This window comes from Meleagris gallopavo, chromosome 1, assembly GCF_905368555.1.
Source record: "Meleagris gallopavo chromosome 1, MGAL_WU_HG_1.1, whole genome shotgun sequence".
Taxonomy (NCBI): domain Eukaryota; kingdom Metazoa; phylum Chordata; class Aves; order Galliformes; family Phasianidae; genus Meleagris; species Meleagris gallopavo.
In genome coordinates, this window is record NC_139404.1 from 37,508,220 (window position 1) to 37,533,930 (window position 25,711).

General features: G+C 46.0%; 2 protein-coding genes across 10 annotated transcripts in view; both read right to left on the reverse strand.

Moving 5' to 3' along the window:
• Positions 1-18,748: 18,748 nt before the first annotated feature.
• BBS10 (Bardet-Biedl syndrome 10) lies at positions 18,749-20,943 on the reverse strand. 2 transcript variants are annotated; one of them, XM_085221615.1, is made up of 3 exons: positions 20,714-20,943; positions 19,622-20,630; positions 18,749-19,435 (listed from the first exon to the last, which is right to left on the reverse strand). In XM_085221615.1, the coding sequence occupies exons 1-3, from the start codon at positions 20,887-20,889 to the stop codon at positions 18,776-18,778; spliced, it is 1,845 nt and encodes a 614-aa protein (XP_085077741.1). In that variant the 5' UTR covers positions 20,890-20,943; the 3' UTR covers positions 18,749-18,775. The 2 variants fall into 2 exon arrangements, with proteins under 2 accessions (XP_085077741.1, XP_085077737.1); XM_085221611.1 differs by having other exon boundaries at positions 18,749-20,630.
• Positions 20,944-21,028: 85 nt separating this feature from the next.
• Positions 21,029-25,711, reverse strand: part of OSBPL8 (oxysterol binding protein like 8) — an 82,554-nt gene continuing 77,871 nt past the window's right edge. For all 8 annotated transcript variants that reach the window (XM_085221570.1, XM_085221557.1, XM_085221563.1 and 5 more), the window contains 3 exons: positions 25,562-25,664; positions 25,043-25,148; positions 21,029-24,773 (listed from right to left, as the gene is read on the reverse strand). In XM_085221570.1, coding sequence (XP_085077696.1) covers positions 24,638-24,773; positions 25,043-25,148; positions 25,562-25,664 — 345 coding nt within the window. In that variant the 3' untranslated portion in view covers positions 21,029-24,637. The remainder of the gene's footprint in view (positions 24,774-25,042; positions 25,149-25,561; positions 25,665-25,711) is intronic.

Genomic DNA, 25,711 nt, shown 5'->3' on the forward strand with positions numbered 1-25,711 from the left:
TGCAGGGCTCCAGGGAGACTTCTTTGCGGCCGTCCAATGTACCCAAAGAGGGCTAAAGAAAAGCTGGGATGGACTTTGCCAGAGGGTGTAGTGATAGGGAAGGAATAATGACTTTAAACTAAAAGAGGATGGGTTTAGATTAGATATTACGAAGAAAATCTTTACTGTGAGGATGGCGAGGCACTGGAACAGGCTGCCCAGACAAGCTGTGAATGCTCCATCTCTGGAGGTGTTCAAGACCAGGTTTGATGACACTTTGGGAACCTGATCTAGCATGAGGTGTTCCTGCTAACAGCAGGTCTTGGAACTGGATGATATTTATGGTCCCTTCCAACCCAAACCATTCCGTGATTCTCTGATTCCTCCCCATTGCAAAACCACAACCACGGCAGGAGAGAGGCTTCACTTGGCTGCAGACTGCTCTAGCACCATGCTCAATACTATCTGCTGTAAGCAGCTCATTTTCAAGATGCACACTGAGAGATGTTTCTCAGGCCTCATTGCTGCAGGTTGCTATCAGGCTGCAGCAGGAGAACCATGCAGTGCAAACCTAGCAGTAACCTCACATACTTTCTGGGGCATTTCTACTAAAGCACTCACACAGAGCAACTCTGGCACATGGAGCAAGAGCCACTATTAGTGAAACTTTATTTTTATACAAGAGAGAAAATAGATTGGTGGTGGCTAATAGACAACAGTGAGGAAATAGATGCTGTCAGGAGCTTGCTCCCTTTCTGGTCCCTATCTCCTACCCTTGTGCATCCCTAACACTGCTGCTCAACACCAGCACGTGGTGCTGAGGCACTGGGACAGGTCGTGCCAGCCAAAACTGTCCTGCTGTTACCAGGCACTGCGTGCCCCACGCACAGGGAAACAGCAGCACCATGCTCTGGCACCTGTCAGCAGGTGACAACTCTGCAGTGCTTTAATTGGAGGTGTGCTTCTGCAGCTGCTGCTGCCTGGTCTTTGCTCAGTGTGTTTTCTGAATGTCACATCAGTGATGTTCCTGCTGGTTTGTCAGGTCATTGATCCTCTGTATAACACTTCTGCTTAGTGCTTGCTTGTTGTGTCAGGACATAACACTGCAAACCAAGCACTTCTGGAGGCTAGTGTGATCTGAACACGATCAAACCCACCTTGTGTAAGTATTTTAAGAAAATAGCCCCAACGCTGTGCAAAGCTGATGTGGAGAGACTTCTGGCAGCCATCAAGCTCTGTGAAATAAATCTTAATTTATTCCATTTGGGGAATTTCACTGGCAGGATGACACAGCCCGATGCACTTCATTCAAGTGTCCTTGAAAATGCATTCTTTTTGCATCTCTTTCATGTCAGCAAAATGCTGAGAGCGCTGCTGGAACAATTCCAGCATTCAACCTGCTTTCCAGTGAGCATACAGGAGTGCGGCAGAAGCTTTGATTGTTGTTTTAATATTTGCATACAGATCCTCACTGGAAACCCTTACAGACATGCTCAGACACACCAGTGAGATCTGCAAGGGCTGTGGCCAGCCAGCAATTGTAAAAACATTCCGTGGTGCAAAAAGACTCAGAGTGAGCCATGTCCCAGCCTGGCCCAGGATTTGATATTAGCAGTGTTTTCCTACAGAAACATGCATCTCAGTGCCTCAGGGCACTCAGAAACACAATCCTGCATCTCCAAGCAACAACAGTGTCTGCCGGGCACAGGATGACTGTGGGTCTGTGGTGGTCCAAGAGAACAAAACAGGCTTGGATGGGGATGCCCCAGTTCTTCAAACTTAACACTGCTTACTTCAGAGCAGGAACAGAGCCACTATCAGGGACAAAAATAAACACCAGTTGTTGTTCAAAGCCTTCAAAACAAGAGCAGGAGCAGAGCACAGTAAGTGCCCTTCTCTTTTGATTGCCATCTCTACCAAGAAGCAGGGGGAATGCGCAGGCATATGGGGTTTTATTCTTCTTTAATTTCTTACAGTGGCATTCCCCTCTGTCCCAGCCAGTTCTCTCCAGTGGGTGTTTGCCCACATTTTTGCTTTTCACTACAATTTCTGCGACGCAATGCCAAGTACAGCTTTGCTGCTGCCAATCTAGGGACATGGATGCATGGTCTACAGGAGAGCTCATCTCTTTTTTTTGGACCAAATGATGCACTTGGAAAGAACAGAGAAGCTTTGGTGCCCCAGAACTTACCTGCCTGTTTCCCCATGCCCAGTGCTCCACAGCAGGGACCTCTCTGCTTCCTGCCTGCACAGTGGATACAGGATGGGGCTCCAAAAGGTGGGAGGGGGGAGGGAGCTCTGAGCTCAGGTGCACTGAGCTAACTGCTTGTCCAAATGCTTCCTAGATGACTTCACACAAGCTCCAGAGTGCTGCCAGAGGTCCCTGTGCTGCAGACCCAGCCCCATGACGGACAGAATGGCTGCCGCTTCTGCTCAGCTGTGGCTGTCCTAGGCAGCCTCTGAGCCCAGAGAAACCCAGTGGAGGCTGCGGGTCTCAGCTGCCAAGGGCGACAAGCCCTGCTCAGACGACAGCCTGGCAGCAGAAAGTGGAGGCTGAAAGCCCATGGGACAGGGAGGCTGAGAGGCTGCCCACAGGCCATCATGGACACACTGGCAGTGCATGAGAGGCAGCCAGAGCTGTGGCGTTTCCCTGAATCATCCTCCCAGATGGGTGGTGAGCTGCCCAGGTACAGACCAGTCCAGAGGCACACCCACATCTGTTCTGTGCCAGCTGAAGTCCATCTTGGTTGGAGTCGAAGCTGCTGGTGAACAGCTCCTGGGCTGCAGGCAGCTAGGCTGAATCTCTGCTGAGGTTTCACAACTAAAGTGGTGCAGCAACATCCTCTGTTAGCAAGGCAAGGAAGGAGTTAGGATACCTGAGGCCATCCTTCTTGCCTACCTGTGTCTCTATCACCCAGAGAGGATGCAGGATGACAGCTCTCCACACAGAACACCTTGGCCTGCCAGTCTGCAGCACCCACCTGCCCAGCACTAGAGCCACAAGTCTGACAGTCTCCCTGTGACTGTGCAGCCCTCCTTCCAGTGCTCAGTGCCTCAGCTTTGTTTTCTGCCTGAAACAAGCCATTGCACTAACAGAGGTCTCACACTGCTTGTGTGCCTCATGAAGAAGACCTTTCCCTGGTGACCTTCCATGTTTACATTTCCTCTGTGCCACCAGGGACCAGACTTCTCCCAGACCCTGGTCCTGTAGCTGCTCATCATGACCAAGGACACCGAGTGCAGGAGCCCATCAACCAGCTGTCACACACAGGCAGGTGTGTTTGCACACCACGCCCTCGTGTCACTGCTGCTGTACCAGTGAGAAATAGCTACTGTGAGGCCATTCCTAGGGGATTTGGAGCAGGTGGTTCTGCTGGCTCTGCTCTCTTACAGCTTTATTCCAGATTCACTTTCATAAGATGAAAAAATCATTACTGTGGATGAGTTCCCAGAGCATAACATCTGCTCGTCATCCAAGGCCAAGACAGATAAGGAGAAGAAAAAAGAGAAAAGGAGAGCCATGCATACACAAGGCAGAAAATAAAAGGAAAACAGGAGAAAAAGCAAAAAACTAAAAACAATAATGAAGTCAACGTAGCTCCTCTTCCCCAGCTGCCTCTGCCCACCCGCTGCTCCGCAGGACCCACTGAGCAGCACTGCCCAGACCTGCCTTGCTGCCGGCCTCAAGGTAATCCTGTGGGACACGGCCCACAGCCACCCCATGGCACACAGACCAGCCCAAACTGACCCCTCTGAGCCCATGAAGAGATCCCGCCCTCTCGACCTGTAATGGAGAAAGGCTGCTTGCATACAGGTGGGCACCCGCAGCCTGCAGCAGGAGGATTCTTGGGGGCAAGCCATACATCTGGGATAGCTCCTTACAGTTGCTTCAGCCAGAAATGGGTTGTAAAATCCACACATCTCATTTTCTTTTCTTCCTTATTTTCTTTTTATTCAATAGGGCAACACTACTCATCCTAAAACATTTCTTAAAGACAAGGGGAAAAAGCATGACAGCAATTCATTCACACAGAGCCAAGTTTACCCAGAAATCTCCATTTATTTGCCACAAAAATAATTTAAAATCAAATAGGAACGGCTCAAAACAAAGAAAAAAATCTCCAGAGATTTTCCCCTCTCTCAGACCAAGACAACTGCCAATCCTTTCAGGTTGCTGCTCCACTCTAATGGCTGCAGCAGATTCATGCCTGTGTAAGGGAGCTATTAATTAGCCTCAAAGATTTATTTTTCCCTGGAAGAAGCCGCTGTCTGGCCCTTGTCCAAAGGGACAAGCCTCCTTGCTGGTAACCAGAGGCTGATTCCTGAGGGGTGAAATCAAGTGCTGCCTGGAGGAGGGGCAGGCCCGGGGACACCATGCTTTTACATCAGGGTTTTGTAAGGCTTCCTTACTGCAGCAAAGTAAATGAGTCAGCCTAGGAGTGTGCGACAGTCAGGAAGAAAACAGTGTTGGGGACAAGGAGAAAAGGGTTTTGCATGAGAAAGATTAGGCTCTCCTGCCAGAGAATGAGAATTCAGGGGTATGAAGTTTACAAAATCTCAGAAGCATAGAGGGTACACTGAAGGGCCTGGCAATGGAGTGAAGATGAAATGGAGGAGCTGGGCCTTGACTCAGCTGATGAACTTGTTACCTCAGGGAACTGTGGAGGTGCAGAAGGAAAATGGATCAGAAACCGCCATGGACAGATTGATTCAGCATAAGGCCAGGATAAAGCCAGTGATAGTGATTAAAAAACAATTAATGAAGGATAAACCCTTCTTTAGACATGGTGAGACAGTGGCTCTACAGATATCTTTAATTAAAAGTTGGGGAAGAGAAGAAGTGGCTGAAAATACCTGCTCAAGACAGTTAGGAGTTCACAAAAAGCCTGGAATAAACGAGTAATTGTGATTTAAAAAATAAGAGTTTGATTTTTAACAAAAAGCTCTCTGCTATGTGCTGGGTTACAGAGCCATGGCAGACATATGGGAGCCTGAGGGGCTAGCAGAGACTCCAGCACAAGACCTGGATGAGGAAGAGCATCAGCACTCACCTCCATCAGTTAAATGGCTCCAATATATGGCAAGCATATGGAGCCTGCTGTGCTGCAGATCCTTCACAGGCACTACCCCAGGCTCAAATCTAGTTCCCTCTGTACTCAGCCCCGGTGAGGCTGCACCTCAAGTAGTGAGTTCAGTTTTGGAGTCCTCACTACAAGAAAGACATGGAGGCCCTGGAGCATACCCAGGGAAGGGCAATGAATTTGGTGAAGGGTCTGGAGCACAGATCTTATGGGGTGTGGCTGAGGGAATGGGATTGTTCATTCTGGAGAAGAGGAGGCACTCAGAGGAGACCTTGTTGCCTCAGGTTGTGACGAGGTGTGGGTTGGCCTCTTCTCCTGGGTAACAATGATAGGATGAGAGAGAATGGCCTCAAGTTGCACCAGGGGAAGTTCAGGGAATATTAGGAATAATTTCTTCTCAGCAAGTAATGCATTGGAAAAGGGAAGTGGAAGAGTCACCATCCCTGGAGGTGTTTACAAAAAGAGTAGATGTGGTATTTAGGGACATGGTTTATTGGGTCTTTTCCAACATTAATGAATCTATGATTCTATGAACAAAAATAGCTGGAAAAGAAAGGATGGGTTTTGGTTTTTCCAAAGTTCATCCTTCTGTGCTTGATACAAACTGCACTAGAATGGCTGCCTTTTTAATTTGCATTATCACTGCAAGATAAAACAGATTAAAATGCTACAATCAACAAGGCAAATACACTTTACTACACTTGTGGTTTGGATGGTTAATTGCTATTAAGAACATATCTCTTTTTGCAGTGAAGAAAAAGCCAGAGAGAGAAATACTTCCAGCAGAAGTGGCTGTGTGTGACTCAGTGAACTGAAGAAGAGCCTGATGTATGCCCTGCTGCTCAGTACCAGCTCAATCTGAGCACCACAGCAGTGAGGGCTACTTACTGAACTGCTGCCAAATCCTGTGCCTGCAGTTCATACCTAGGGTCCGAAGTGTGGCAGGCAGCAAATGGCTGCTGTGGCTGATGTATACCTGGAGCAAAGCAGAGGCACACAGCGAGGATTGCAGCCACTGCTGCAAACCTGCGCCAGCAGTGAGTGGGGTTACTTCTGTGAGAGAACAGAAAGCAGCAAATGCCTCCTCCTACTCACAGCTACGGAACGTGCAGCCAGAGCAGCTCTGCCTTTCCTGGAGCATTAGAAAAAGGCTGGGGTGAACAAACGCACAGAGGCAGGCCTACATATCAGGCTGTGCTCTAAGAGATGAGGAGAACAAAAGTGGATGCAATTAACGGAAGGGCCACTTTCTCCTTTCCAATCAGAAGATAAAACAGGCAATATTTTAAGACCATGAGTAGGAGTCCTTTTGTTGGATAACTCACAGGGACTGCTCATTACCTCTCGTGGAAAACACAGCAAGTCTCAGGCAAGCAACCGAGTTACATTAGGACAAAAAAAGCAAAATAAAAACAAAAACAAACAAACAACAACAACAACAACAACAAAAACCAAGCTTGTGGTGTGCATCTCAAGAACTGGAAGTAAATCCATCATCTGAAGGTTACTCGATAATGTGGGGACATTAGAAGCTCACCATTCCTTTGCTGGTGCTGCAGGAGGGCTGCACAGACAGCACTGCACAGAGGTGGCTGCAGCACCTCACACAGGTCGCCTCACACAGACCACTGCTCTGCTCCCCTGCACACCCCTTCCAGGTGCCCAGCTTATAGCGCACAGGGGTATCCCTCCCTTTGGGGGGCCAAGCACTGAGGTCTATCTCACATAAAAGAGAAGGGTGTGGAAACAATCAGCTGTTGATAAATAAAGCAGACTCAAAGCACTCGCTCATGGTGACCACCTACTACCTCTCAAAAAGGGACTAAAAATACAGCAATCAGAAACAACCATGGGTTTGGGGAGGACTTTTCTTCTTTCATCAGATGACAGCTTTATTACATAATACAAATTCATTTGGAGCCCCAACTTTTAATACTTTGGAGCTTTTATTCATTACCCTTTTGCCTCTTAAAATTCATTTTACGACTTAATTCTTAGCCATTATTCAGTATTTTCATCAGTGTTAAGTAACGGGGGAACATTTGCAGTTCTAGCCTTTATTCCTCATTGTTTTAAATGCATGAAAGTCAACCGAGTTGTTTTGTTTGATCCCCTCCATGCAACAATGAGCTCTGTGCTGTTAAGTCTGTAAATGGGCCACATCACTCATGAATTACTAATCCCCATCACTCACATTTTCTGGGGAATGTACACTATATTTAGTCCTTAGACTTGGAAAAACAAAGCTGGAGAACTTTGCAGCTCTTTTTTCTCATGAAGAGTCTTTAAAATATTCCCTAAAAACTGGCAAGATAATTTAGCCACCACGTATAAGTGCAATTCATTAACTGTGGTGGAAATTAGACCCTTGAATTGAGAGGCTAATTAAGACATTTAGATATAGAGCCTGAAAGGAAACTACGCAGACATTTCTTAAAATCTCATTTACAGCTCTGTAAATCTGGCCCAACTCCACTGTCATTTTTTGGATTTATACCCAAGTAATTGAAATCACTACTGAGCTCTTCTAAGCTCTCCATATCAGCAAAAGGCATTGAAGTAAAACAATTAGCAGACAGGTTGTGCTTTTCACTGTTGCTTCTAGAGGAACTCAATAGCACAATGCTGAGACTTCAGGGGTAATTTGCCATTCTGATGGATTGTTTGTCTTAAAAAAAAAAAGCGTGATGAATTTAGTGGGCCACCATCAATACAAGGAGCTGCCAACCCTACAGCATTAGCAAATGAAGAGAGCTGGAAAGCTTCAGCTTCTACTATTGTCCCTTCCAGGATGACCATTACTTTTAATTAGTGGCCTCTGCCGTCTTTCTTTCCACCACCAGCTGCACCAAGACTGCAGCAAGTAAAAACACTGAGTGAAAGCTCTATACAACCCATGCAGAGAAGCAGACAAGTTTAGATGGGGGGACACAGCATATTTACACACAGCTATGGATTACAGCAGTATGCCTCTTCTGCACTGCTGGCTGCTGTGCAGTCCCCAGTGCATGGAGCCTCTCCTCGCTTGTGCTCTGCAGGGAGAAGTGGGCAGATCTCTGGCTATGCGAGCTGTTCCCCATCCCATCTCATCCCATCCCATCCCATCCCATCCCATCCCATCCCATCCCATCCCATCCCATCCCATCCACTCTCAGCCCAGCCCATACTTTGGAGCTGGTTCTCCTCTGAACGAACAGAAACAGCAGCTGCCAAAACCTGAAGGAACCCAGAGCAGCCTGGGAGGGACCAGCTGCTTTGCTGAGAACTGCTGGCAACTGGGCTATGAAAAATATCAATAGCCACAGAGGAAGGGGATGAGAAGACGGAATCTGAGCAGCAGGATGGTTGGCTCAACCCTGAGTGCTCTTCAGCCTGTTGGTTTGTGCCCCAGGCCAGTGCCTACAAAGCCTCTGGGGACTGGGTATAGTGCTGCCCACTGCAAGCTGCCTCTGGGCACCTGCCAGCTCTGGCTGCCACAGCCCCAGCAGTACAGCAGAACATGGGCCTCACTGCCTGCATCACCAGAGAGCACCCTGCCCTTTGTGGGACAAGACTGACGCCAATGGCCCCCCCCTTAGCCCCATCCCACCTCCCATAGCTCATCTCTGTCTATGTTGAGTCAATGCGAGCATTTTGCCAGCTCTAACAAATCTAGGAGCAGCCCTTCCCAATTGCCCTTTGCCTTATAAACCCAAACCCTTCACACCTCTCTCCCACAGGAGCCTGCCCTCCATGGAATATACTGCATGTAGGAAATAAACAGAACGTGAAATCCTTTTCACCAAATGCACATGGGTGCTTAGGCTTCAGGACTGTAATCTCTCCCACTTGAACTCTGGTGTTTGATTTCTATCTGTGAGGATGATCCAGTGAGTGACCCCTTTCAGGACAGTAAGGCCAGGCAGCTTTCCATCCATATACCACCAGGGCAGGAGACCTCTCTGTCCTTCCTGTGCCTGGCAAAACAAGCAATTACTTCCCTTCCTTTCCCTCCCAGTTCCATCAGCGCTCCGACACTGAATGTCACCTGGTGACATACTGGTGTGGTCATGTTTCTCCAGGAAACCTCCTCTCCAACAGCAGAATTTTAAACAAAATCTGTTGATTGCTCTATGAGCAGCAATGTACATCAACTTTTTTTAACAGAACACCGGGGTTTTGATTGCTAATGGCAGATGATTCAGTTCCCTCTGACTTTCCCACATTACCTTTGGGGTAATTAGTCAGCTTTTCAATTCAGTCATAGTTCTGTGTCCTTTCACTTGCTGTGAGGATGCTCTGGCAAAGCACCTGCAAAAATCAAAGTTCAAAGTTCAAAGTCAGAGCATCACAGCAGTACAACTACATCTAAAATATTCCTTCCCATGAATGGATAGACTGGATATAGGGAAGAAGATTTTTACAGTAAGGGCGGTGAAGCAGTGGAACAGGTCACCCAGAGAGGTGGTGGAAGCCCCGTCCCTGCAGACACTCAAGGTCAGGCTGGATGGGGGTCTGAGCAACCTGATCTAGCTGTAAGCATCCTTGTTCACTGCAGGGGAGTTGGACTAGATGGCCTTTAAGTGTTCCTTCCAACTCAAATTATTCTATGGTGTATGACTCTGTGATTCTATGAGTCTATGAATGAGCACACAGGATTGCTATTGAAGTGGCAGCCTGTGAAGTAGGGATCGGTCAACACTAATCATTTTTGATACAAAAAACTCCAATCCAGCAAAACAAAACAACCCTGAATGTTGAATCTGAAAGTTGATTTTGGCCCAGTGGAACAAAATATGAATAAAATCGCTTCTTTCTCTTGTGTATGTTAGGGCTAATGCATTGAAATTGAAAAACTGCAGGTGATGATCCCAGATAAGTATCTGGTATTACTCTGAACCAGAGGTATGGGTTGGACCTGTTATCAGTAAAAACAGTTTCTTGTTTTCTCAATAAATATAATCTCCAAGAGGAGATTAGAGGAAAAGAGCAGAATTTAATCGATAAATGAGAAATTTGTAGACTTGTTCTGATGGCAGCTACATCCTCCAAAATGTAGGCTGTTTCATGAGGATTATCAAAGTCTCAAAGCATTTTTACATTTGTCGATGATTAACATGAGCAGGTCTAGGAATTACATGACACGTATAATCCAATAGAAGGTTCCTGACTTTTGAGTGCTCAGTTCCCACAACCGTGTTGCACGGACAAAGCTGAACATGCAGTGCTCTCTGACAGGCCCAGACACACATACACAGTGACAGCTGAACCTGCTCAGTATGGTGGCTCTCCCTGTAGGCATAGCACAGTGCCAGTTACCAGCCATCAGATGGGCTCCCGGAGCAGTGTGATAGGAATGTGCTGAGTGGCTCAGGCCCTCCCTGCAGCTGGCAGGAACACCTTTTTGTGGGCCCAGCTGATGAGAAGCAGAAGAAAAATAGCTCAGCAGAAACTGGAACCCTCAAACCACATCTGGAACCATAAAAATAGGCCTACTGATATGTTTCCTGACAGTCCCAGGCACTGCACTGAGGTGTGGGTGCCAAGGCCGAGCTCTGGGTGCTGAAGCCCCTCTGTCCATCTATGAGGCACCTGCTGGGCCCAGTGGGAGCTGGGCCTGGTGCTGTGGCACAGGGGTGACCATGCAATGCCAGGAGGGCTGTGCCTGGTTCCTGCTCCATGATCCCATCAGGCTGGGACCTGAAACAGAGAACAAGGAGATGAGTCGAGAGTCCAGTGTCGCTCTGTTTGCATTTCCTCACTGAATGCAGCAGATGGGAGCATTCCTCCCCGAGGTGTGTTTGTGCCAGATACTGCAGTCACAGTGTGTTCCCAGTTGCTTGCGGTTCCAGCCACATTGGATGGCTCAGGGCTGCAGCAAGTGGAAGGGCCAGGCTTGTCAAAACCATGGCATTGTAAACGCATCCCCAGGCTGTGTGCCGAAACCCTTCCTCTGTGAGCAAGTTTCTCCTGTATTAGAAGGGAAAGGCACACGAGAAATTGTCTGCTTCCTTACTAGCATCTGAATTTTACCACAGCAGTCAGAAGTAAAAATCAGAACGAAATATAACATCTCTCTGATCCTGCTCCAGACAGCCATTCTGGAAATTTCTGCTAAATAAAATTCAGCTATTATTAAGCCAAAGCTATTAATTCTGTGCAGCTTATTATGGTGAAAAGTTTGAAAACTCCTCAGCATTTGCCGCCTTTCAATGAAATATTCAGACCTGCTCTTCTCTATTGAATCATTCAATGAGTCTTGTATTAAAATAATTTTTGAACAGGGAAATTAAAATACACATGAACAGATCAGCAATAAGTCAAGAGATATTCTGGCATTGAAGAGTTTAACCTCAACTTTGGGGAAAAAAATGGACATAAGCACGAAGTGGTGTCACGTGGCACTACAGAACAGTGCAAAGAAGGAGAGCCGGGTGGGGAAAACATGACTGTCACAATATGGAAACTAAGGAAAGGCGAATACATACATACATGTCTTGCTACAGATGTGGGTGTTTCTGTGAGTGGAATGAATTTATTGAAAGCTGAAAAGAAGAGCATTTAGAAAGCTCATGATGACAAGTGCGCTAACACTGGGAGCTGTAGAGGCAGCATTTCAAAGCGGCAACATTTATTCTGTCTTCTAATGGTAACACCCACTCGTTCTGACAACAGCAATCCAGAGGGCATGGCGATGAGAAATGTATTTCTCTGCATTTCCACACAGATTCAGACTTTGGTACAGAGCAGTACCAAAATGTAAAGGTAAAACTGTTGAAAAGCTTTACAGCTGCCAAGATACTGAACACAGCATAAAAATGATGCTGCTCTGCAACCCAATTCTGACCTTGGACATACATTGCTATAAGACTCCAGAATACAAAATGTTTTCCCCAGTGGTTCCTGGTAACAGGATCCCAAGATATTTGGAGGTGTTTCCCACATCTTTATTGCAATTTGATCTTTGCAGCTGAAATGATACAGTCAGCAGTTCTGAATCAAAACACAGTGTTAAATGTGAGATATTAGTCACGTTTGTAATACCCTGCAGTTGCCACAGAGCGAGAGGTTAGAACACAGATAAGTTTGATATAAAACAAGATAACATGTTATGGTCCTGTTAATAATTTTTTTAATCACTTTTCATTTTAATGTGAAAAACAATGTCAATTATTAATCAGAAACAGACTGTACTAATATATAACATAATAACAATACTGGGCAGCCTGATCTAGTGGTTGGCATCCCTGCCCATGGCAGCAGCATCCCAGCCCAAAGCAGATGATCTTTGAGGTCCCTTCTAACCCAAGCCATTCTGTGATTCTATGATTCTATGATAATAATAACATAGATAATAAAAAAGTACACTGGTGTGCTCTCTGTAAGTTTGGTATATTTGGCCTGAAGTCACTTGAATACGCTTGGATTAGAGGTTTGTGTCTGAATACGCAGAGGTAGAACTCTGCTGTTCTCAGTGGGGATGAACCATTGGACCTCTTTTCATGATCCCGCGTGCCAGTTATTAAATAAACACTGGCAATAAGAGGAATTAGTATATGAGTTTCCAGAAAACAATGACTTTCACAATAATTTGTTTTTTCTCAAAACATTTCACTCAAATGAGAACTCAGAAAGTTGTAAGAAAGCTGAATTATGTCCTATAATTCTATAAGGAGACTAAAAGTACCGAGCTCCTGTTATATTTCACTATGTACAATAATCTGAAAGGTCCTAGATGTGCTTTCTATGCTTAACACAAGTAAATTTAGATTAATTATCTGAGGCGTAGCTAGTGCCAAATTTATTCGATGATTTATGACTACAATAAGAGTTTGTAAAATTATTTCCAAAACAATAAATCTAGCAGTTTCCACGCCTTCCCATGGCATCCCTGTGCTACTTGCTGCACTTCCCACAACATCAGCCTACCCAGTGCCCCCAGCCAAGCACAGACACATGAGCTCAGGCCAGGAACCCCTGCCACACTGAGGCCAGGGAGCAGAACTACTGCCACTGATGGCCTCAGTGTGTGTCTGTGTGCCTAAGGATCAAAAACCACCCCAGTGAGGACAAGCTGTTCTATCTCAATAAATCTAACACACACCCAGTCCTTTCAGCACCCACCCTGTGACTCCTTGAGCTTCAGTATCAGACCTTTGAATTGCTCTTGCAGGCTGTTGCAAGTTTATGGCCCAGATTGGCAGGGTATGTGCGGACAGGCTGTCTGCAGGGCTCCTCCCAAGGCTTTCCAAGGCAGCTATTTGCATACTCCAGCTCAGGAGAAAATTAATTTCAGGGATTTTTTTTCCCATTTGCCACTCTTCCAAGAACACAGTGTATTCCCCTTCCTACTGCATACCCAGGGAAGGCGATATGGAAGCTGTGGCTGCTTTCTCCTGTTTATGTACACCAGACTCTGTATTCTTCCTTCCAAATGACAGTTCATTCATCACTCACTTTTCATCTTTCCCTCTCTCTACCCTTTGAACTGGGTGTTACTATCTTCTGCCTTCTCTCATTCTGGTTCCTCCCTCTCCCCACCCACACATCCATGCAATTACCATTGTATTACAATGTCTCATCACTTCTATAGTCAATCAGAGAGTAGAAGCAACGACCCAGCAATATAGGAGGAGAAAAGTTTCCCCTTCCTGCTTGTTTACTGACTGGCTCCTTTTCATAGATCCAAGCCAGATATCTTCTGCAGCACTTAGGACTGCAGCCAAGATGGCAAACTTCTGAAATAGAACGGAGTCCTAAGATATAGAGATGCTGACAGCACTTCCTATTAACCATCAAGGCTTAGAAAGTGCCTCTAATTTTATAGGGTGATAAAAATGCCTCAGATTACAGGGAATGCACCACAAATTCTGATTTCCAACACTTGCTGTATTATTACAAGCACCAGTAATTTCCAAACCTCCCCACTTATCCACGTGGCAGAATGCAAGACGGCAAACTCATCCATAGAGATAAGCACTACAGCAAACTGCAGGATGTTGCATGTGACTTTGGCACAGTAGGACCCTTCCTGGATACGACTGAGCAGCTTTTGTATTTTTCAGCCCCAAATGAATCAAGAGAGGAAACAGCCCAGCAGCATCTGGTATCAGACCCAGGACAGAAAGATTTGGTTCAGAATGTTTTTGCTACCTGGCTCATATCTCTGTCCAGCTCTCCCAGCAGAGAAGAAACAGGAGAACCGTCTTCCCAGCAAGGGGACTGAAGAGAAGCTCAAATAAAGGACCAGACAAAATGAAGGCAAAGCAAAGTACTTTTCTCACTCCTTTTCCAAAAGAATTGAAGTGCTCGGCCAAAATTCTCCATGTGTCAGCAGGAAGCAGTCACTCCTCGTACAGCATGGGAAATTTCAGCCAAAAAGGTTATTCAGGCTGAATTACAAATGCTGAAAATCGACTTTCATTATGGCAAGTACCGGTACTTCTTACCAAGAATTGACCTTAAAGTATCACAGTTCTAAACTCTTCTTTTGAGATGTAAGTTATGAAGAAAGGTTTTACATGTACAGAGTCATCAATCAAGAAACTGAATAGGCTGCCCTCCGCTATGTTCTGGGAGCTATAAATGCGCTGCTCACAGGGCAGTTACAGGCTCTGTGGAGCCAGCTGCACCAGAAAAGTGTCTCATTGAGGCCACAGCCATGCAGAGCTGCCTCCAGCACACCAGGGAAGGCAGAGGCATCCTGCAGCGGGGGCCCACAGCTGCCCCAATCATTGAAAACTAATTATATTTGGCAACAAGGGCCAACGCTGATAATAACACACTGTATTTTCTGCAGCACTATGTAACTATTCTGTATGTTTTTCCCTGTACTATGCTGGTAATAGGAGTCTCAGAGTATTCCTAGTTTTAGGAAATGGTTCTGTGTGGTTTATTTGCCTCACAAACACAATCCAGCTGTTTCTACTATGACTTTCATTGCTTCAAAAGCCTAAATTTGATCCTCATACACACTGCCAGGCGTGTATCAATTCCGAAGGCGAAATCTCAGCAGACATAACTCTCATTTGGAGCTGCCTTTTCCTGCATACCCAGAGAAATCCCTGCCATGTGTTCGTTCTGCATTTACATTTCATGTTAGGATTTGATCAGATGCTTGGTCTGGAAAATGGAGACACCCACTGCAAGTAGGTCATGATAGTTCCAAAAAGGAAGATCACAGTGCTAAATTGTTTTACTGGATATCCAAAACACAACCAGGTTAGAAATTATGTTCTGTAAAACAACACATTCTGCAAATACTTTAAGTGGAAATATTATCCCTTACAGTGAGTTCTGCTGTTGGTGGCTTAGAACGCAGCCACACAGGAAGCAGTATTTCTGATGTGCCCTTAATCCTGCACTGAATCAAAGCTTCAGCATAACGGTGCTTTTATCTGTTCACGATAAATAAACTGTCTGCTGAACCAGCGGTTTCTGTAGGAAAACTATTTGCTGCTCTTTTTGCCAGAAGTGTTTTTAAACAGAGGGCAGCACTTACCTCCTGCCTTCCTATCTATTGCAGGCATAAGCACTGCTTCTGAAGTCTCATCCTCCACTGGATCAAATCATAAAGAAGAAGCTATTATGTATTAACTGTATTACATACTTACTTTTATCACTTTTGTTTTTGGAATGCTAACATTACAATTCTTATTCCTGAAAGCAATTATTATTTTGACGTTCCCACAGGGAAGCAATCTGTATCATCTCAGATCCAAGCAGCTATTTCTAGCTTCATTCACAGGATACAAATGCTGCCTCACAAAACGCTACCGCAAAAATTTAATTGTGTAAATTGCAGCCAACACATTTCCAAAGCTGCTGTTTACAAATTCTGACATTAGTGCTTGATTTGTTCAGTCTTAATAGTAATAATGAGATAAATGACATAGTAAGCAAAGTTTGGTATGAAGGTATGCTTGATACCTGTTCTTAATGGTGGCTGAAATATTTACCTATTCCTTAGATGTAAAGAAATTAAATTGCAAACATCTCCTTGCTTTAATACCGAAATAGTTTCTAGCTTGAGATGTAAAAGAATCTTGAAGAAAAAAGAGACACAAGGAGACACATTAACTTAAGCACTGATAGAAATTTACCAATTAAAAAAAATAGTAAGTTTCTATGGCTAATAGCAGATCTGCTATATGACAAAAACCAAATCTAGTAGGGTGAAGTGAATACAGTTCTATCTCAGTCACAGAAATGTATGCGTGTGAAGAATATAATCTTCCTTAATCTCCTCATGTGGTACCATTAATCACCCACCTGTCGGCTCTGGAAGACTGTTACAAAGATAACCACAGAAACAATAGCAAGTTGGCACAGTACAACAAATACCACATTGACATTTGGTACTGTTTTAAGTTAACCTCAGAGCTTTCAGCTTAAAGGCAACAAAAAACACACCTTTGTAGCTAACTTATTTAGGCATATCCAACATGTTAAAACATATGAACAGATGAACGCAGCTGACGGCTTATTACATCACTACGCCACCCAAATGGGAACTTTCACTTGGCTGTGCCACCGGAGTTCCTCAGCGGGAGCAGGGATGGAGGAATGCTGCTGGAATGCAGGAGGTCTTGGTGCAGTCCCACAGGCCTGTCTCTGTCAGAAGCATGGGAACTACCAGCTGCAGAAGTGTGCTGAGACTCCACCACCACCCAGAGCACCAAATGACGGATGGCATCGTCAGGTGAACTGCTTGCCCCCATTCTCAAGAGCCGCTGCTGCGTGGATCTAGTGTCACTGTGCATTACTTCTCTGTGCTTGCTTGTATTTCAAGCGCGGACCTGCCTTCCAGTTTGTGTGGAGACAAATCCACACTCAAGCACAAACAGAAAAACTCTCTGGGACATACTACCAGAAATAAAACCCACAAGGTTGATCTGACCATAGTGCACTTCTAGACTTACTGCTTCCTGCGGCTTTGAAACACCAACCTCCCAACCCAGGGGCCTCTTGGGTCTTGACATTTGTCCTTGTCACAACATCAAGAAATCAGTCTTAAAATCATCTCCATGTCAGCTGTCAAAGAGCGAATTACATTTACAGAAAGCTCTAAAATTTGGGATAGTTACACAAAGAATTGCAGTGAAGGAGGAGGTACCAAGAAGCAGTGAGAGGGTGTCCAGGCTGAACAGGCTGCCTTAGGAAAGGGTTGGCTCCAGGAGGGATCCTGCTCTTCTGCTTTTCCCCCAGAAGCATCTCTCACACTGGGCTCAGTCTCCAGGGCTGGAAACTAAACGGCCACGTGCTGAACATGTACCCATCACAGCAAAGACACAATTCCTGACATTCTCTGAGGGAAAGGAGCACCATTTTGGGAACTCTCTAGAAAAACTGGGGAAACTGTGGTCCAAAAGTAAGAATGGATCATTCACAAAATAGAAAACAGCAGGGAAGTCAATGAAACGCAGCACTCAACTCAAAGAGCCTTCAGACTTGAGAGATTTTACCAGAGATGGGTCAGGTGCCAGATGAAAGAAAAAAAAAAAAAAGCTTTATGTAATTTTCACTTTTAAGTTCTCCTTTGTATTTCTGGTATTAAAAAAAGAAAATTGTATGTCATCAAATTTACGAACTTTTTGATTCTCAGTTACAAGGCTGGCAGGGTTTAAATATACGAAAGCAATCATATACTGAAATACTTCTGCTTCAACCTTAGTCAAGAAATTGCAGTAAAGGTGGAATTGTGCAGATGTACTAATGGTATAAAATAATGCCAGCAAGCAGCTCCCAGCACTAGGCCTGTCTGAGCAGGGAGCTCTGTGGGCTCACTTGGGCCAGTCGTGGCATTACTGAGCTGTGAGGAGTGTGATTTTCTCTCTTCTCCTCTGTGTTTAGTCCACTCACTCTTCTGCACATATCAGAAATGATTCTGCTAGAAGAAAAAATTACTGTCCCTTGTTCTTCCTTAAATAAATTTCTTTAATGAACATGGAGGTGCTCCCTCAGCAGGATGGGGTAGAAATTGGCAACAACACCATGGGGCGACAGGGAGGGAGCCTGCTCACTAATTACTGTCACGTACAAAACGGACTTGGTTTGAGGAAGATTAATTTAATTGATTGCCAATAACAAAGTAGGACAGTGAAAATGATAATAACAAAAAAACAACAAACATGACACCTTCAGCCCACTTTCCATTTTCACTCAGCTTCGGCCTTAGTTCTGCTGTTTCTTCCTTGCAAGCAGTGCAGGGGATCAGGGAAGCAGGGCTGCAGTCAGTCCAGGCAGGCCTAGCCACTGCCTGCCTGGCTCCAGGTGGCCTTCCCACAGGCCACAGCTCTCCAAGCTCTGCTCCAACACAGCCCCTAACCCAGGGCCCACCCTTCAGAAGTGCACTCTTCCTGCACGTCACCACGAGTAGCAGCTCCCCCAGCCCTCCTGTCCCACCATGGGCCCCTCTCCACAGGCCGCAGCTCCGGCCCAGGGTGGTCCTGCAGAGGTGTACATACAGGCCGTGCCTCCTCCAGGCCTCAAACTGCTGCACTGCAGGCTCCTCCGTTGGCAGCATGTGGCGATCTGCCCCGTGCAGTGCCCATGGGCTGCAGGGAGATAGATCTACACAGATCCCAACTGTCAGCCTCTTTCTTCCTCTACTTCTAAGAAGCATATTAGGTCTGTGGATCTAAAAAGGGATCTTTTAGCCTCCAGCATTGAAATCTGAAACCACTTTAAAGAAGATGCAGGGAAACACATTATCAAAAATGTTTTTATTTACAATTTCAGAAATCATCATCCGAATCATTATCCTCAATTTTCTGTGGTGGCCGCTTAACACCAATGATTAAATCAATATTGAGAAGCTCTGTAACACAATGAAGAACTGAAGTTACCAGCTGGTATTTGCAATAAACTGATTCCAAGCCTTTCTCATTCACAGGCAGGGGCTGATTCTTCCTGAGTGCTTCTGTGGTTTCAAAATAAAACTTGGTAAAGCCGTTCCGTTCTGTTCCACATAAGGCCTTGGGAATACTTAACAAAGCATCAGCAACTATGTTAGATATGACAGTAACCGCTGACTGCTGAACCTGCTTTGCATAATGCTGAATATAATAATGTAACAGGATTTCAAAGTAACCTCCTACCGGCAGAACTGATCCTGCTTCTAGGATGGAGCAGGGACAACTCTGTGTAACACCACAGCCAGCCTTCTCTAGGCCTTTATCGACACTTAGGTGCTCACGCAGGGTAGCAGTGCTGACTACAGCAGTGCTGTAATTCCTGTGACTGCACACCGCTGGGTAGCTCTCGTTCATCCCATCTGCACACTCACACAATTTCTGTGTCCCTGCCGAGTCAGTCCCATCGGTGCAGACATTCAGCTCCTTGCTGTGTGGGACAGGAGCTGAGACTGGTGGCGTACAATCAGGATGTTCGCTTTCCTGCAAAGCAAGACCTGAACTTTGTGCTGTTGTTTCACCCCTGCAGCCTTCCATCTGATGCTCAGAAACCTGACTGCTGCCACAAGCAATACTTTCTGTCACCATCTGCATTTCAGCAGCTGGAGAACACCCACTCCCAACACCTGAGGCACCATTCTGGCTCTCAGCTCCGCACTCCTGACCCACCTCTCTGAAGAGCTGCAGCAGCATGGTGAAGGCCCCGTGCAGAGCGGCAGCGTGCTGCTCGTTAACGGCATCGACGGGAGCGCACAGAACCAGGCAGTGGGGCTGGAAGGCGCCCGCGCTGCTGAAGCCAATGTGCGCGTACCGCTGGGAGCCCAGCAGCAGGGGCTGGCAGAACGTTACCACTGCAGCCTCTGTGATCTCCCTCTGCACGCTATCACCGGCAGGGTCATAGGGCGAGATTCCTGTGATTTCAGAGATAAGGGCCACTTCTTCCGATGACAAACACTCCACCACGGACACACCGTGTAATTTCGCGTAGTAGATAACTTCCTCGTGCTGCTTCACGCGGGACAGCAGCAGCCTCACGCCGTTACTCCGCAGGCTCTCCATCACGGCCTCCGTTCTCCCGCCGCACCAGCGCAGCGCGGCCCGGTGCTGCCGCTCGGATCGCACCGCGCACTCCACGCCGGGTGCTGCGAGCACGGGCCGCAGGCAGCGGGTGACCAGCACGGCGAGCAGCCGGCCGCCGGCGGGGCAGTAGGCGGCGAAGTCCCTGCGGAGCAGGACGCCGGGCAGGACCCTGGAGTGGGCGAGAGGCAGCCCGGCGGCGGAGGCGTGCAGCTGCGCGAAGCGGCCGCAGAGGAGGCGCAGGGCGGGCGGGCGGCGTGCCCCGCAGCGGGCGCACAGCTCGCAGCCCAGCAGCGCCACGGTGCGCCGCTCGCCCGGCCCCAGCCGACCCCGCAGATGAGCCTCCAGCAGCGCCTCCAGCGCCGCCGCCTCCAGCTCCGCCCCCGGCCCGCCCGCGAGGAATGCGCTGCGGAGGTGCGGCCGCAGGCCCCGCGCCACGGCGCGCTCCAGCACCCGCCTCTCGAAGGCCGGCAGCGCCCGCGCCGCCCGCCGCGAGGAGCCCTCCCGCATCGCGCCCAGCACGGCGGCCAGCAGCAGCACGAACGTCTTGGCGCCGTCCCCCGTCGCGCTTTGGTGGCGGCAGGCGCAGGCCGCCATCGCCCTGGGGGCACACGGGGTGTTAGGCGCTGCCCCGCCCGGCCCCTTTCTCTTCCCCACCTCGGCCCGGCCCTCCCGCCGCCGTACCTGGCCGTGGGCGGCTGCAGGCTGAGCGCCTCCAGCAAGCGCCGCCCGTCCCGCGTCACCAGCGCCCGGCCGTCGGGCCGCACCAGCAGCGCCCGCCCGCCTCGCGGCCCCAGCGCGCCGCGCACCGCGCCCGCCAGCGCCGCCGCCTCCTGCTGCAGCCCGGGCCGCGCCGCCATGGCAACCGCCCGCTGAGGGGAGCGCGGCACATGCGCGGGGCGGCGGCGTGAGGCAAGGCCGTGTGGCGAGAGCCCGCCTCCCTGCCCGCCCCTCACGGCCCCGTCCCCCAAGAAATGCTGTCAAGGCGGGCTCGGGGGCTGTAGTTTACATTTTTATTTGTAACCGGAGGGTCGGACGCAGCAGGGGAGCTAATTTCAAACACGCAAGCCTTCACAAAAGGTCGGGTGTTACATATGGCACAAACTTGACAAACCATGTCTGGGAACAGCAAGAAACCCCTCGGGAAGGCACTGTTTACAAAGCTTCGATCCGCTCAGTTTTCAGCGATTGGAGGGTACCCTTAAAAACCAATAAAACTTACAGATGTACAGAAGAACCCCTGTTATCCGTTATTTACATATACAGTGGTGAAGTAACAGCCTCTTAAGAAAACACACTACATATCGAACCCAGAGTCTGCTCCATAAACACCAGTCTGGCAAAAAAAATAAAAAAATTAAAAAAATAAAGGAAATCCCAAAGGCACAGGAGGGTGGCAAACAAAGAGGAAAGAAAGAGAATCCACCATTTGGAAGGAAGACCTATAAGACAATTTCTTGACAAGGTTAAACTGGGGGGGGAAAGCAGGCTTTGCCCTCAGTAAGCAATGCCTTGTCTTTAAAAGACATCCACCTGTGAAATGCATGACATCTGCTGCTGCTGAAATGGTGCCCTGTGACATCTCACATTTGCTCTTTTAACCTAGGTCACGGGCACCTAGCTAGGCAATCTGTACCTAATGGCAAATTAAAGGCATAGAGTGCATTTGAAAACAAAACAATAAAACCACATGGCAACAATTTCTGATGGTATTTCCTGTACAAGAAAGAACAACCACCCCCTCGAGATCTTTAAATCAAATATGAAAACAAACTAGTGCTGTTTAATCATACAAACTGGGAAGCTACAGCCCTCACACATCTGCAAGCTGTACAGCCCATTCTGTAACTCACGCAGAGCTCGCCATTAGATACTTCATATTCAAGATCAGCCACACGTTGTGGGTAGGCAGACAATCGTGATGTGTCACAGAAAAGCCCTCACACACCAGGCCCAAGGGCAGCTGTACTGCAAGCATAAGGCAGGAAATGATGCCATCCTGTTCACACGGGGGAACATCATCCAGCAAAATGCTGGACTCTGATGTACTTTCTAGAATTTAAGAAATCCAATCATTCTGCCAAGCAGAAATCTGCAGTTTTACTTTTTAGAAGTTTCATCACATATTCTTTACTTTCCTGGACCACGACTAAAATCACTTTTACAACAGAAGTAACCTCTAAAAATAAGTTGAAAAGGAACATAAACATAGGCATTTTGTCTCACTCTGTTCAACTCTGACTTGCCTTGAGCTGAACCTGAATTTCAGATATGGAACATTTGTTTAGTCTGATGTTGCCCGACACCGTGCTGCCAGCCAGCTAGCTGGGTCAAATCCATGAACAGTGAATGTAAAAATACATCCAGTCTGTGTTAGTGACTGATCTTAAATAGAAGGATTAAAATCAAAATAAAAGAGCAGAAGGACATTTCCATTTACAAGGCAGATAAAAAGCTTGTAACTGTCAGTCAAGAGTTTTCAGCACCACAAATTTAGCAGAGCTATTTTAGGGGATTAAAGTTATTGCTCAAATTCTGATTTTATTTTTACCTCACTCATTTTCTTTTATATTACTCCCACACATGGAGTATGCTTAGGAACCTGTAATGGATCGTTATGACAGATGAAGCTTTGACATTTGAGTACTGTACCAAATGGCCCAATTCCATGCTGAGTAGATTAAATTAATACTATAGTATTCTGCTTTTTTTTTTATGTCATTTTATATATGGCAAACAACTTCAGTTTCTGTTGGAGACTTAAGTTAGGGACACAAAACTTAACAGTAAGAAACTTCCTATATTCACAAATTCCACGTCATCAGTTGTAGACAGTAGAGTCCACATTCCAAAAACTGATTCCAGAACAAGCTATGCTAGTACGAAGCTGTAAGACATAAGCTGAAGTGACTGCTTAAGCAATGAACTTTCACACAGCTGAGGTCCAAAGAAGGGATAAGATGAAATAGAAAGTGAAGTGCTGTGTAGATGTCAGCCATGGGAACAAATGAGCTTGACTAAGTAAATAGAATTTTCACCAAATGCTGGACAAGACTGATGCAGAACAGAATGTGAGATCACTTGAAGAGTTATTGAGGCTGCCCAAGGCCATGGCAGCTCCAAACTTTCCATTTGATTTCTGAGAGGACCCACTGAAAACAAACTTGGCTATACTTTGTGTCTCCCGTCTTCCTGCTGTCTTATCTGGGTTGCTGAAAGTAGCTTTACAACACTACGGCTACTTTTTGACTTGATACATGTACATGGAAAGGCTTGATTGCCGGAAGGAATTCACCAGATAAACACTGGTACCACTTTTTTAGCTGAAATTCTGTAAGTTCTGTACATGCGTGTTGTTCTTTGAACAAAATGCTACAAGCCCTGGTTTTAATTTGAAATTTAAAGTTCACATAAATTGGTATGGCTGCGGCTAACGAATAAGTGCACTGAGTATTCAGTTTGGTAGCATATATACACCATGAATGTAACAAACAGTGTTTCACTATCATTTGTTCTTATTTTTGTTTTGTTAGCCAACCCACCATTTCTGAAGCCACTTCCCTTGTAAACACACATTCTCATTTGCAGATGTTCTGCTGACAGTGGCCAAATTCTGTTCCACACAGTCTCTCCTTTGGAAAGCTCAACTCATCCTATATACTAAGCGTAACTTTTCATCTTCACGTTTTGTTTCTGAAATAAGAGAAGAGTCCTGGCATTGGTAGTCTGCCTTCTTACTGAGACGCAGCCATACTCCAATATAAATTCAGGACTTTCAGATTTATCAAGACTTAAAAACAAACCCTAAAACCTCAGTATTCGCAGTTCATGGGTGTGAGTGTACAAACACAGTACTTTCCCAGGTGCTGTGCTATTAAAAACATGCTCTGTACAGTAGATGCAGGAATGTTTTTGTGAAGAACCTGAAGTTTTAAAATTATAAAATTGGAAAAAAAAAAAAAAAAAGGCTTATAAGCCACTGTAGTAATTCAGGACAAAAACTGTCACGCCTCCAAAACAAATCAAGGACATAAAATTGCAGAATTCCTAGAGACTTCAGCTTTGTACTTGCCAGTTCCTAACAGTCATAATGATGTATTCATCTGACCTTAAATAAAAGTTCACATCCAAACACCCAACACCATTTACAAAAAAAAAAAAAGTTGGTAAGCCTGGCTACTTTAAAAGATACTTTGTTACAAAAATTGTAAGTTTAAATGTAACAAAGTCTGCTTGTTTATTACTCTACCAAAACAGGAATCAGGTCCAACCTACAGTGCCTGACCTCTGACTTTTGAATTTATCTATTCTGTGGTGGAGATTCATCAGTACAGCATGTGACATAATAAAAAACACAAGGCTGATGCTGTATGTCTGAGACAGAGGCACACACCAGGAGCAAGAGTGTACTGGCACTTACACGATTCTTACTTCAACTGGGTAGACGGGAGGATGATTCTGAACCATGGACTCTGAGGCAAAAAGTTCTGCAAGTTGTTGCTACAAGGCTCCTTTAGATAATATTGCATCATTTAAAGTCCAACTTAAAATATGGTCCCCAGTAAGAGTTTGATCATTCCAGTTCAGAAAGGCCCTTGTTCACACTTTCTATTTGAACAAGAAATTGATGATAAGCTGTAGCAGAACCAGGAGTAAAATGAAGATATAGTGCTTCAGCTGCAAAAACTGGTTGTCCACAGGTGGGGAATTAGAAGTGACTCGATTTCGTAGAGCCATTATGTCCCTGTAAGACACAGCATAATATCTTGTAAATCATCATCCAGACAATCTGACATTTCTAGTTTGCTGGGGCTCCCCGCAGAACACAAACTTTGAGGAAAATTACATAATATTGATAAGTAATTAACACTTAGAAGAAGGATAGTTGAACTAATTTTCCCAGTCCTTCAAAGGCATCATGGCATTAAAAGGAGAATGACATACACCAGCCTCCAAAACAGCTGGGCAATCAGTATTCTCAGTCATTTTAAAACATTTTAGATTGAGCACTACCTCTTAATGTCTTCTTGTGTTTCCTTTATAGATTCAATGGCACTCTGCAGTTCACCAAGGTCTGCCCCTTTTTTCCTTATTCTTGTATTATGCTTCATAAGTTGTGCTAGAAAAATAGAAAAGATGGGTGTAATTCACAGAAGGAAGTCCTTAATCCAAAATGGAACAAAGTAGTAATGACAAGCTTGCAAAACCAAGGAGGAAGTTTTCTAAGTGAATTTCTATTGAAAACTAAAGTTTTATTACAGAGTTACTGTAGCACAGAAGGAAAGCAAGTTGAGCTTTAGGAATATCTTAAAACTCTCAAGGTATTGTTTAATTTTTGCAGACAGTCTCAACAACAAAAATCTGTTTCCACATACTCAATACAGACATCAGAACATGCTTCATGCTGAAGTGCTATCTAAAACATGTCTTACTTTGCAATGAAAACATTTTGAAATAATAATAATATGTGTGACTAAAGAACTCTGCTTAAGTGAATTTCTTATGTTTGAATGTAAACATGTCTTCTCCTACCTTCACTTCCAGAGGAATCCTGATTATCAGGCTCGGGGGATGAGAAACCACACTCCCCTTTTTTCTGGCTGGTTGGTTTTCGCTTGATTTTTGGAACACTAACCTACAATTGAAAAACATATAAATTACTTCCACAGAACCAGAACTGTA